This window comes from Salminus brasiliensis, chromosome 15 (assembly GCF_030463535.1).
Source record: "Salminus brasiliensis chromosome 15, fSalBra1.hap2, whole genome shotgun sequence".
Taxonomy (NCBI): Eukaryota; Metazoa; Chordata; class Actinopteri; order Characiformes; family Bryconidae; genus Salminus; species Salminus brasiliensis.
The window spans coordinates 32284538-32297098 of NC_132892.1; the positions used below are offsets into that span (position 1 = coordinate 32284538).

General features: G+C 45.0%; 2 protein-coding genes across 2 annotated transcripts in view; both read right to left on the reverse strand.

The window, feature by feature from the left end:
- Positions 1-89: 89 nt before the first annotated feature.
- Positions 90-7606, reverse strand: asf1bb (anti-silencing function 1Bb histone chaperone). The gene is made up of 4 exons (XM_072657622.1): positions 7232-7606; positions 4772-4887; positions 3760-3936; positions 90-3027 (listed from the first exon to the last, which is right to left on the reverse strand). Exons 1-4 carry the CDS (start codon positions 7338-7340, stop codon positions 2836-2838), a joined length of 594 nt encoding a protein of 197 aa, XP_072513723.1. The 5' UTR covers positions 7341-7606; the 3' UTR covers positions 90-2835.
- Positions 7607-11561: 3955 nt separating this feature from the next.
- Positions 11562-12561, reverse strand: part of LOC140535781 (complement C3-like) — a 53743-nt gene continuing 52743 nt past the window's right edge. The window contains exon 41 of the mRNA XM_072657279.1: positions 11562-11807. Coding sequence (XP_072513380.1) covers positions 11660-11807 — 148 coding nt within the window. The 3' untranslated portion in view covers positions 11562-11659. The remainder of the gene's footprint in view (positions 11808-12561) is intronic.

Genomic DNA, 12561 nt, shown 5'->3' on the forward strand with positions numbered 1-12561 from the left:
CAAAGACATTCCTCGTTGCCTGGTAACCTCAAGCAAAGCCAATCCAACGGCGGCAACCGGAGATAAACGAATAAAAAAAAAAGGCAGCGTTACAAACACAGACATTTCAATTTATTAATGGTAGATTTTACAGGGAGGCAAAAGACTCCAACTTCCAAAACAAAGAAAACTACAAAACCTCAGCAAACAAAACCAACCAATCCAATAACTCTACGTCCAGAAGGTCCAGCTGCAGCCTGAAGAGGTGAAGTAACTGAAGAGTGAGTTCTTCCACTTAATTATCAAAAAACTCCGAGATAATCTGCTGGAGGTGGAACCATTTCCTTGCCGATTTCCAAGCAAGTCTGCAAAAGCCCGAAGAGCTTCTGAAGAGTTCCTGCAGGGGTACCTCAACGTTCCCTGGTCTAGGAGAGCAGCAGTGAACTCAAGATGCTCCAAACCCGGCTCCAAACAGCACGATGCCACCTCAAGGTGAGTCTTCCAAAATCTGCTCAGAGCGTCAAACATTGGTGAAACTCGTTGGAAGAAGAACTGAATTCTAATCTTTGCCTTATTTGAAGAAACTGAGGTCAAAATTTGACTCCAGTGGTCTCAAACCTTGCTCCTAGAGCTGTTTTTATCTCCAACCCCAGTCTAAATCTCAAGCGGACACAATATCGAAAGAGGTTTTCACAACACGCAACACACGATATTCAGAAAATTCGCCAGGATGGACGTGATGAAGAGTAGTGATGGATTTTTCAAAACTTCCATCCAGTCAAACTAGAGCTTACTGTGCATCACGATACGATACAGTATCAACATATCGCCCAGCTCTTGTTATAGAACTGTGTCACCGATCACCTGTTAGCACATCGTGGGGATCATCGGTTCTTCTCGGACTCCAGGGTAGTACATCACCGGTACCATCAACCTTCTTCTAGAACACTGCTGGATTCTGGATCACCACTGCATTTAAAAACTGTTCTGGGTTCTCAACCATTTAGTTTATAATTTCTGACCGACTGAAGCCCCGCCTACGGCCATCTCTGATTGGTTGACTCATTAATAAATCGGATTGGCAGAGCTAAACGTTTAAATTAGCAAATTTGTTTTCTTCGGATAATGGAGCGCTTCGCCGACGTATAGCTATGCCCCGGCATCTGCTGTCCGTAAACGTTTGCTCTCATTGTTGCATTCGGGTCAACTGCTGCATCTGCTGTCCGTAAACTTTTGCTCTCACTGTTGCATTCGGGTCAACTGCTGCATCTGCTGTCCGTAAACTTTTGCTCTCACTGCTGCATTCGGGTCAACTGCTGTATCTGCTGTCCGTAAACTTTTGCTCTCACTGCTGCATTCGGGTCAACTGCTGCATCTGCTGTCCGTAAACTTTTGCTCTCACTGCTGCATTCGGGTCAACTGCTGTATCTGCTGTCCGTAAACCTTTGCTCTCATTGTTGCATTCTGGAACCGTTCTGGATTCTCTCCCATTTAGTTTAAAACCTCTGACCGACTAAAGCCCCGCCTACCGCGATCACTGATTGGTCGACTCATTAATACATCAGATTGCCAGAGCTAAACTTCTTAACGAATTAATTTATTTTTTGGATAACCGAGCGCTTTGTGGACGTATAGCTATGCATAGCTATGTCATCCTGTCCATAAACTTTTGCTCTCACTGTTGCATTCGGGTCAGTTGCTGCATCTGCTGTCCGTAAACATTTGCTCTCACTGTTGCATTCTGGATTCTCTCCCATTTAGTTTAAAACCTCTGACCGACTGAAGCCCCGCCTACCACCATCTCCAATTGGTTGACTCATTAATACATCAGACTGTCAGAGCAAAATTGTTTTAATGAATGAATGAATGAATTAATTTATTACATTATTTTTTCCCTTCAGGATATTGGAGCTCTATGCCGACTTACAGCTATGCACCGGCATCTGCTGTCCGCAACACCATCTCTGATTGGTCGACTCCTTAATAAATCAGATTATCCGAGCTAAATTTTTTAACGAACGAACAAATTAATTAATGAAATTATTTTTTGGATAACTGAGCGCTTTGCGGACGTATAGCTATGCATAGCTAGGCCATCCTGTCCATAAACTTTTGCTCTCACTGTTGCATTCGGGAACCGTTTTGGATTCTGTCCCATTTCGTTTATAACCTTTTGACAGCCTGAAGCCTTGACTAACACCGTCTCTGACTAATTAATACATCATATTGCCAGAGCTAAATGTTTTTGTTAGTTAATTAATCAATTAATAAACAAGTTAATTAATTAATAATAACAAAATTGGGATAACAGAGCACTTTGCGGACGTATAGCTATGCATAGCTATGTCATCCTGTCCGTAAACTTTTGCTCTCATTGTTGTGTTCGGGAACCTTTAGGACTCTCAATCAATTATTCGGTCATGCTGGTCATCTAGACATTTGAGCCACGTCGCGGCAGCATAAACACCGAAACCGAAGTCACCGAAGTGCCTCTGACTGACTGAAGTCCCGCCCACACTCACTCACTCACTGCTTTCTCATTGGCTGATGTCACTCTATAGGCATTTCACGGCCCAAGAGCTGAGAACCTTTTTAGCGTACCGGTGATCACTGGAGCTGAAGTCTGCAGGACGGAAGCAGGGCTGGAGACCACTGTACTCAACTGTGCTAGATAAACCTACCTAGAACCCCTGGTCAGATGCTTTAAGAGGGACGATACTGTAATACTAGTGTGAGAGAGTCAGCTGGAGACTCGGTGTGCACATGTTCCTGCAGGAACCTGGTAACGACCCCTGGCCAGAACGTGTGTGTGTGTGTGTGTATGTGTGTGTATATGTTTATGAGCGCAAATTTGCACTACAGACAGTCCATGGAATTGTCCGGCATGAGCCCGAGGGGCGGGGCTTTGCCCGGCAGGCAGCTGGGCGGGAGCATGGCATTGGGGGCGGGGTCTACGTTCTCAGAGTCCTCCATTTTGTCCGTGCTCATCTCCCAGTTGATGTGGAAGCGCGTGACGCGAGGATTCGACGCCAAGATGTTCCTCTGCAGCTGTGGACGGACAGCAGAGCCAAACAAACATCAATACAGTGTGAGGCACAGAGTCGTCCCCCCCCGCCCCCTTTCCCTGTAAAGTTGCTGTATTGCAGTGACCGTGACAACATGCACACATATACACACACACACTACATGGACAAAAGTATTGGGACACTTTTTTTTTCCCCCCTGCTTTCGTTGGAGTAACTGTCTCTCCTGTCCAGGGAGGAAGGCTTTCTACTAGATACTGAGTCGAGCATTGCTGACAACAGCAGTTGTGAGGTGAAGGTGTTCGATGATCACCATCCGACCTCATCCCCAGCTCCCCATCTCATCCTGGATGGAGCTCCACCATCCATCATTCCAGAGAACACAGTTCTTCCACTGCTCCACAGCTCCTCGATGCTGGGGGGGGGGCTTTATTATACCCCTCTACCAGCCCACGCATGGCATTAGGCAGCATGGTGCCAATAGGTTCATTCCTAATCTGCTCCAGAGAGTCCTATTCTAATGGCAGTACTACTTCTCATCTACAATGACTTGTGGCATCTGGCACCAAGCAGCAGATTCTGTAAGTCCTCTAAGTTGTGAGGTGGGACCTCCATGAGCATCAATGAGACTTAGGCGCCCCGACCCAGTCACCAGTTCATCGGTTGTCCATCCTTGGAGAACTTTTGGTACGTACTGACCACTGCATATCAGGACACCCCCCCCCCCGATCATTGTATATTTACGACTCCTCCTTACCTGTGAGTAGTCAGGTTTGACGGGTGGGTTCTCTCGCAGTTCGGGGTCCGTGTACTCGTTGTTGACGTAGTAACCAATGCGGATGAACTCCTGTCCCCGATAGGTGCAGGTTATCAGAACTACCGTCACTCCCACCGCGTCGCTCTCAGGAATTAACCCTGTGTTCGGAGCATCGGCCTGCCGGAGCAGAGGGAAGAGTGAGGAGGGAATGCACACACACCCACACACACACCCACACCTGTCAACATGCCCAGTGCCAAGCCTGGACTAGTCTTGGGCTTGGGCTGTGGCAGAACTACTCATCCAACATCAGTACCGGACCTCACTGATGCTCGAATGTGGCTGAATGCAATGTCCCAGCAAGGTGCAAACGGCCACAGGTCAGTTCTAACGGTCAACGTTCCTACAGGAAATACCAAAAACCTTCTTCCACAAAAAGGTCATAACGGACAACCCTCCTTACTAAAAAAAACAAAAAAACAAAACTCAATATATATTGACAAAAGTATTGGGACAGCTGGTTATTCATTGGTTCTTCTGAAATCAAGGCTATTAAAAAAAAAAGAGCTGATCCTGCTTTTGCTGGAGTAACTGTCTCTACTGTCCAGGGAGGAAGAACACCACCATCCATCACTCCAGAGAACACAGTTCTTCCACTGCTCCACGGCTCCTCAATGCTGGGGGGCTTTATTATACCCCTCTAGCCCCCGCCCGGCATTAGGCAGCATGGTGCCAATAGGTTCATGATGTTGATCTCCTCCAGAGAGTCCTATTCTATTGGCAGTCCTTCTTCTCTACAGGGACTAGACAAGCTGTGTGTGTGTGCGCATCTGTACATCTGTGTCAGGATTGGGTGCAACGTGAAACGTGAAGTAGCTGAACACATTCATTAAAAGGGTGTCCACAAACATTTGGACATATAGTGTAAATTATACATGTTAGTGAAGTGATATCAGTATATATTAATTAATAATTTATTTAAATCAGTGAAATTAAATGAATCCATCCTTACCTGAAACACAAACATGTGCCTGCCTGCGGGAACCGGGCCGACCAGCACAGAGTCCAGAGTCTGATCATACTCCTCGCTCTCCGCAGATCCTACATAGATGATCTTCCACTCTAAATCTGCCCCAGAAAACACACACACACACACACACACACACACACAATCAATCAATCAATCAATCGAGACACACACGGATTGTGCTGAACTTCCTCTCACCCAGCGGTGAGCCGTACAGAGCAGAAGGGCTGGACAGTGTGATGATTGGCTGTTATCCTGTAGCAGGTAAGACACCTTCCAGGTGTGTCTTGCTGAACCCAGGGGTCCCAAAAATGCCAGAATGCTTATACCACCTCGCATCACTGTATTCTCTTACATTTATGGATAGCATTTATTTGTATTATTGTACATCTATGGCATTGGCAAGGCCTGGGGCATTATCCACAACAGCTCAGTCCGGTTTAACTGCTTAAACCTCAGCAGATTTTATTAGAATTTACGGTATTCAGTACGGGACAGAATCTGAATAGCAGCTTTTTAGGAACCTGCTGCTACTGGGGCAAGTATTTTAATGAATATTGCATATCATGACAATGTCTTTAATTACTGTGACAGAATTTGATTAATTAATTAATTTATTTTTTGCCATATCGCCCACTTCTACCTCCAGATACAAGAACACGTCTGAACCCAAAAATGCTTTTAGGACACATCCAGAACCCTGGGGACACCGCTGCAATTTGGAAAACCCTGGCACGATCCAGACCCTGCATGTATTTTTTGTCATGCCAACTTTAAAATGTTAAAAATATTAATTTGTAAAATACGGTAAATGTGTTTAAAATGTGCAGAAATTGTGTCAGATAGGGGATTCCTGTAGGATATTTTAAATGATTCATACCTAGTGTGCATTTCTGTTCTTGTGCTCTTTTTTGGGAGTAATAGAATAACGCAGTTTCAATTCAGTTGATTTTGTAATTGAATTAATTCATGTTATGATTTGAAAGACTTAACTCACATGCCATTAATAAACACGTATGAATTAAAATGAATAAATGAAATGCTTCATAAATATGATTCTCCCAGAACATTTAGCATCAGTAGTAATATTTTCTAAGCATATTATATATAGTATTTATATATTTTATATATACACACACACATATACATACATGTACACATACATACACACACATATGTATGTGTGTATATGTATGTATGTATATATATAAAATATATATAAATACTTATATTTATAAAATACACAATATACACACATACATAAGTGCGCATATATAAGTGTATCATATTTATTATTATTATGTATTTTATATATACACACACACACACTACACAATGTACACACATATACATGTGTATATTGTGTAGTATATTTATATATACACATACATTCATATACATATGTGTATATATGTGTACATGTATGTATGTGTGTATATAAAAATATATAAATACTTAAATATAATACACAATATACACACATACATAAGTATATATGAATGTATTATATTTATTATTATTGTTTTTATTATTATTATTATTATTATTATGTATTATATATATATATATATATATATATATATATATATATATATATATATATATATACACACTACACAATGTACACACATACATGTGTGTATATTGTGTAGTATATGTATATATACACACATACATAAGTATATATGAATGTATTATATTTATTATTATTATTATTATGTATTTTATATATATATATACACACACTACACAATGTACACACATACATGAGTATATATACACACATACATACATATACATGTACACATATATGTAAATTTATATATAAAAATATATAAATACTTAAATATAATACACAATATACACACAGTATGTGTATATATATATATATATATATATATATATATATAGAGAGAGAGAGAGAGAGAGAGTGCATTATTATTATTATTATTATTATTATTATTATTATTATGTATATATATCAAATATATATAAAAAAAAAAATAATAATCGCTCTTTATAAACAACGCAAACGTGTTTATAAATTATGATAAATTGCTGATATTATTGCTCGCTCATCTAATCTGGTCCAATCAGGAGCCAGAAACGCGACGGCACCGCCCATACGCTCGCAGCGCAGCCAATCAGGACGGTGGGCTTGACAGCGAGCGCGCAGGTTTCTTAGAAACCGCGCCAAAACCCCAATAACAAGCAGCGAAACCCGCGCGCTCTGAACTACAGGCTGATCAATACAGGCTGATCAATACCGGTTAATAAAGGGGGATTTACAGGCTGTTAAACGTAAATGGTTGGTTAATAAATCAGATATTAATGATAAGCTAGCCCAGCTAGCCCAGCTAGCCCTCAGGCGGGTGAGCAGGAGCTGACCGCGGGCAGGACAGGTGGGTTAAACAGGTAGGGACTGACCCGGATGGACAGACTCACCCTCCGGCAGGTCCTCCATGCACTCAAACGTGATCTCAAACTGGAAAGGGTTCCCAAAAGGACTGGGGTTGTCCAGGACGGCCACGTTCAGCACCTGGACTTTGGCCATGATGAAGAGAGCTAGCGAGCTAGTTAGCCGACTGGCTAGCTGACAGCAGACGGAGCTAGCCTGGACCACCAATCCTGCTCCCTGACCCCCTCCTCGGGTCACCAGTCCTGCCCCTGAGGAGGCATCTCACCACCCTTCGTGTCTTACGAGTTTTCGCCAGCAGCAGCAGCAGCAGCAACGACGGCGGCGACCACAGGCACGTCGTGGTGCCTCCAGCTGGGCTTTCCTCTGCCCCTCGCCTGGGATCTCCAGCAGAGGAAGGTGGAGAAAGTGCACTGCTGCCCCTTAGTGTTGTGGCGTGTGTATTTGTGTGTGTGTGTGTGTGTGTGTGTGTGTGTGTGTGTGTGTGTGTGTTCCCTGGTCGAGGTGTTTGTTTACATTCAGGTCTTATCTTTTCTTTATATTTTAAAATGCTGAAAAAGTCACATGACAGTCCCGTTTCTACACCAGGCCCAAATCTGCTCCTGCCCACACATTGTTAAGTAGCCAAGTTCTGACGTATGTATGGAAGGACGCTGTACCCTCATTTTGCAATTGGAGCAGCAGTGTGGTGCGAAATGCATTCTGGGATGTTTGGTGCTATTTGGTGTGTCCTGATGCGGCCTTGATAACACAGCCTGACAACCCCCCCGGACACATCCTAGCCCCCCGGACACATCCTTAGCCCACTGGACACATCCTATCCCCCCCGGACACATCCTTAGCCCACTGGACACATCCTATCCCCCCCGGACACATCCTAGCCCACTGGACACATCCTAGCCCACTGGACACATCCTATCCCCCCCGGACACATCCTATCCCCCCCGGACACATCCTTAGCCCACTGGACACATCCTATCCCCCCCGGACACATCCTATCCCCCCCGGACACATCCAAGCTCACTGGACACATCCTATCCCCCCCGGACACATCCTTAGCCCACTGGACACATCCTATCCCCCCGGACACATCCTATCCCCCCCGGACACATCCTTAGCCCACTGGACACATCCTATACACCCTCCTCCTCCAGCCCCCCTGGGACACATCCAAGCCCACTGGACACATCCTATACACACCCCCCCTCCAGCCCCCCCCGGGACACATCCTTAGCCTACTGGACACATCCTATCCCCCCCGGACACATCCTTAGCCCACTGGACACATCCTATCCCCCCCGGACACATCCTATCCCCCCCGGACACATCCTAGCCCACTGGACACATCCTATCCCCCCCGGACACATCCTTAGCCCACTGGACACATCCTATCCCCCCCCGGACACATCCTATCCCCCCCCGGACACATCCTATCCCCCCCGGACACATCCTATCCCCCCCCGGACACATCCTTTCCCCCCCGGACACATCCTTTCCCCCCCGGACACATCCTATCCCCCCGGACACATCCTATCCCCCCGGACACATCCTATCCCCCCCGGACACATCCTTAGCCCACTGGACACATCCTTTCCCCCCCGGACACATCCTATCCCCCCCCGGACACATCCTTTCCCCCTCGGACACATCCTATCCCCCCGGACACATCCTATCCCCCCCGGACACATCCTTAGCCCACTGGACACATCCTATACACCCTCCTCCTCCAGCCCCCCTGGGACACATCCAAGCCCACTGGACACATCCTATACACACCCCCCCTCCAGCCCCCCCCGGGACACATCCTTAGCCTACTGGACACATCCTATCCCCCCCGGACACATCCTTAGCCCACTGGACACATCCTATTCCCCCCGGACACATCCTATCCCCCCCCAGACACATCCTTGGCCCACTGGACACATCCTATCCCCCCCGGACACATCCTAGCCCACTGGACACATCCTATCCCCCCCGGACACATCCTTAGCCCACTGGACACATCCTATCCCCCCCCGGACACATCCTATCCCCCCCCGGACACATCCTATCCCCCCCGGACACATCCTATCCCCCCCCGGACACATCCTTTCCCCCCCGGACACATCCTTTCCCCCCCGGACACATCCTATCCCCCCGGACACATCCTATCCCCCCGGACACATCCTATCCCCCCCGGACACATCCTTAGCCCACTGGACACATCCTTTCCCCCCCGGACACATCCTATCCCCCCCCGGACACATCCTTTCCCCCTCGGACACATCCTATCCCCCCGGACACATCCTATCCCCCCCGGACACATCCTTAGCCCACTGGACACATCCTATACACCCTCCTCCTCCAGCCCCCCTGGGACACATCCAAGCCCACTGGACACATCCTATACACACCCCCCCTCCAGCCCCCCCCGGGACACATCCTTAGCCTACTGGACACATCCTATCCCCCCCGGACACATCCTTAGCCCACTGGACACATCCTATTCCCCCCGGACACATCCTATCCCCCCCCAGACACATCCTTGGCCCACTGGACACATCCTATCCCCCCCGGACACATCCTTAGCCCACTGGACACATCCTATTCCCCCCGGACACATCCTATCCCCCCCGGACACATCCTATCCCCCCCGGACACATCCAAGCCCACTGGACACATTCTATACACCCCCCCCCCACCAGCTCCCCTGGGACACATCCTTTCCCCACCCGGACACATCCATGATAGCTCATACAATCGAAGGGGGATCAGCTTGACTGGTAACTTTTGGGAAACTGTTTCTAGACAGTTTCTGGAGTCGGCCCTAGACTCTACAATGGAAACTTTACAGAAAAACTTTCAATGGAAGTCAAATTGAATTAATTTTTTTGCTGCTTTTCTATTGGTCCATGTAAAGCACCTTGATCATCAATCCAGCTATAATAATAATAATAATAATAATAATAATAATAATAGTATCTGAATATTCGTACCCATTGATGCTCACTTACCCAGAGGAGGTTCAAAAGTGTGTGAATGAGAAGAATTACACCTCAATGATTTCTTTATTTAATGTTCAATATTAAAATGTACACATTTCTGCTGTAATCAAGGTTATCTGTGGGACCAACTTCAGCGGAAATGAGAATCCGAAGGAAACGGACACTGTAGGACATCTAGATGACAGTAGATGGCAGTGTGGTGCCAGGTGTCAAATTCTCTAAAGCAGCTGTGCTGATGCTTTGAAAAGCTTCCCAAAGGCCTCCAAGAATGGAGGTTCCTGGATTGGAGGTTATGTCCCATTTGCAGGCTCACCACCCCCAAAGCTCCTCCTGCTACTCACTGAGAATACAACAAGTGCTGTCATGTGTAAAAAACCCTGTAATTTTCTACAAATTTTAGAGCACAGCTTCGGTTTATTTGCTGAGTTTAACATTTTCTGAAAAAAGAAAGCATTTATAAAATATAGCATAACCTTATATTATTTATTTATTTATTTATTTAACAAAAGTCTGGCCAGTCCCTCTACAGAGACACTTCTGCTCATTCTTACTGTTTATTTCCTAATTTAATGTGGCACTAAATGCAGCGTGTGGAAAGCAATAGCAGTAAATATGTGCTTTTAATTTTTATCCCCAATATAAAAAAATTCTACTCAGGACAATCAATATCAAACCTCATATTTCAGTTTGTTTCCTGTAAAGAGCTCCTTCACTTTGTCCCTTTTTTTAACAGGGATCCTCACAGACCTGTGTTAGACTGAGAGGCCTAGTATTAGACCTAGGCCCCTCTTACGGCAGGACCTAGGGGGACTGGATGTGCTGCTTTATACGCTGTGACAGGCCTGGGTGGAGGTGGAGGAGGACAATCAGGTAGAAAAATATGCATTAAACTGCAAAATTACCTTAAAATATCGCCTTGGACTGTAGCCGAAAGCGTAGACCAGCGTCTATTTCTATCCCACTGTGGGCTGTGAAAAACACTGTACCTGTCATTGCCATGTCCCAATGTCCCAAACATGGCAATACTCCTAAAGACAGTCTGATTGGTTTGCTTTGAGATTGTGATTTCAAAGGATGTGTCTTTGTCCCAGTCGTTTTTGAGGGCACTGCATCTCAACAGCGCTCTGATGCTTTTATTGATGCTGTAAAAAGCATTCCCATGAAATATGATCTATGAGGGAGAATGGCAATATGTAGACTATCCCACCATGTTTGTGGTGTGGCTTCAGTAAAAATAGTTTGGGATTAAGCGATGATACAAGGTTTGGAGAACACAGCAGCATTTCCACATGGATATTTGATGCTTCGGCTAATTTATTAAGTCGTAAGTTGATCTCATGGACATTGCAGCAGAATCACGGATGCGTAAATAAACCCTGAAAATAAAACTGGTCACAAATGAAACCACTGGCAAGAGTTACATGACTGTTGTTTTGTTTTCTGTATGTTAAAGCATATATATATCTCAGAAGCTTAGGTTGTACAACCAAAGGTCTTCAAATGATGTACAAGTGTTGCCAGGCCGATATGTCTCTCTCGGTTGTCGACCCTGTTGCCCTGGCTTTCTTCTTCGGTGGGCCAGTACTCAATCCAAGTACTCGATCCAAGTATGTAGCGGTAACTGGGTCGAAACATCACACACACACACACACACAATTCAAGCGTAAAGCATAAATGACCATGTTTGCCGCCAGTAATAAACTCGCAATTCATTTGAAGTCATTTGGTATTTCTTTGAACGTGTCGATCAGAGCTAGGAAAGACTATATCCTGCTTCTTTAACTAACATGAGCTCACATTAGTCTCGAACAAGGTCCAGTCCGTTGGTATAACATGTTTATATAATAATTAAATGTCAAACCTAATTCCAACTTTTTTAAGCACTGCATTAAATGGGACTGAGTGAGACCCTAAAATGTCCACTCTAAGGTTAGGATTAAGGGTTAATTCATGTTTAAGGTTAGGATTGGGATTTAGGGTTAATTCAGGGTTAAGGTTAGGATTTAGAGTTGATTCAGGGTTAAGGTTAAAATTAGGATTTAAGGTTGATTTAGGGTTAGGGTTAGGATTAAGGGTTAATTCATGTTTAAGGTTAGGATTAAGGGTTAATTTAGGGTTTAGAGTTGATTCAGGGTTAAGGTTAGGATTAAGGGTTAATTCATGTTTAAGGTTAGGATTGGGATTTAGGGTTGATTCAGGATTAAGGTTAGGGTTAAGATTAAGGGTTAATTCATATTAAAGTTAGGGATGGGATTTAGAGTTGATTCAGGGTTAAGGTTAGGATTAAGGGTTAAGGTTGGGATTAAGGGTTAATTTAGGGTTAAGGTTAGGACTGGGATTTAGAGTTAATTCAGGGTTAAGGTTAGGATTAAGGG

Excerpts from the sequence above, each read along its gene's own strand:
- asf1bb (XM_072657622.1), bottom strand. The coding sequence starts at position 7,340 with ATGGCCAAAGTCCAGGTGCTGAACGTGGCCGTCCTGGACAACCCCAGT. Across the intron at positions 3,937-4,771 it reads GGCACATGTTTGTGTTTCAG|GCCGATGCTCCGAACACAGG; the intron begins GTAAGGATGGAT and ends CTGCTCCGGCAG. Across the intron at positions 3,028-3,759 it reads TCAAACCTGACTACTCACAG|CTGCAGAGGAACATCTTGGC; the intron begins GTAAGGAGGAGT and ends GTCCGTCCACAG.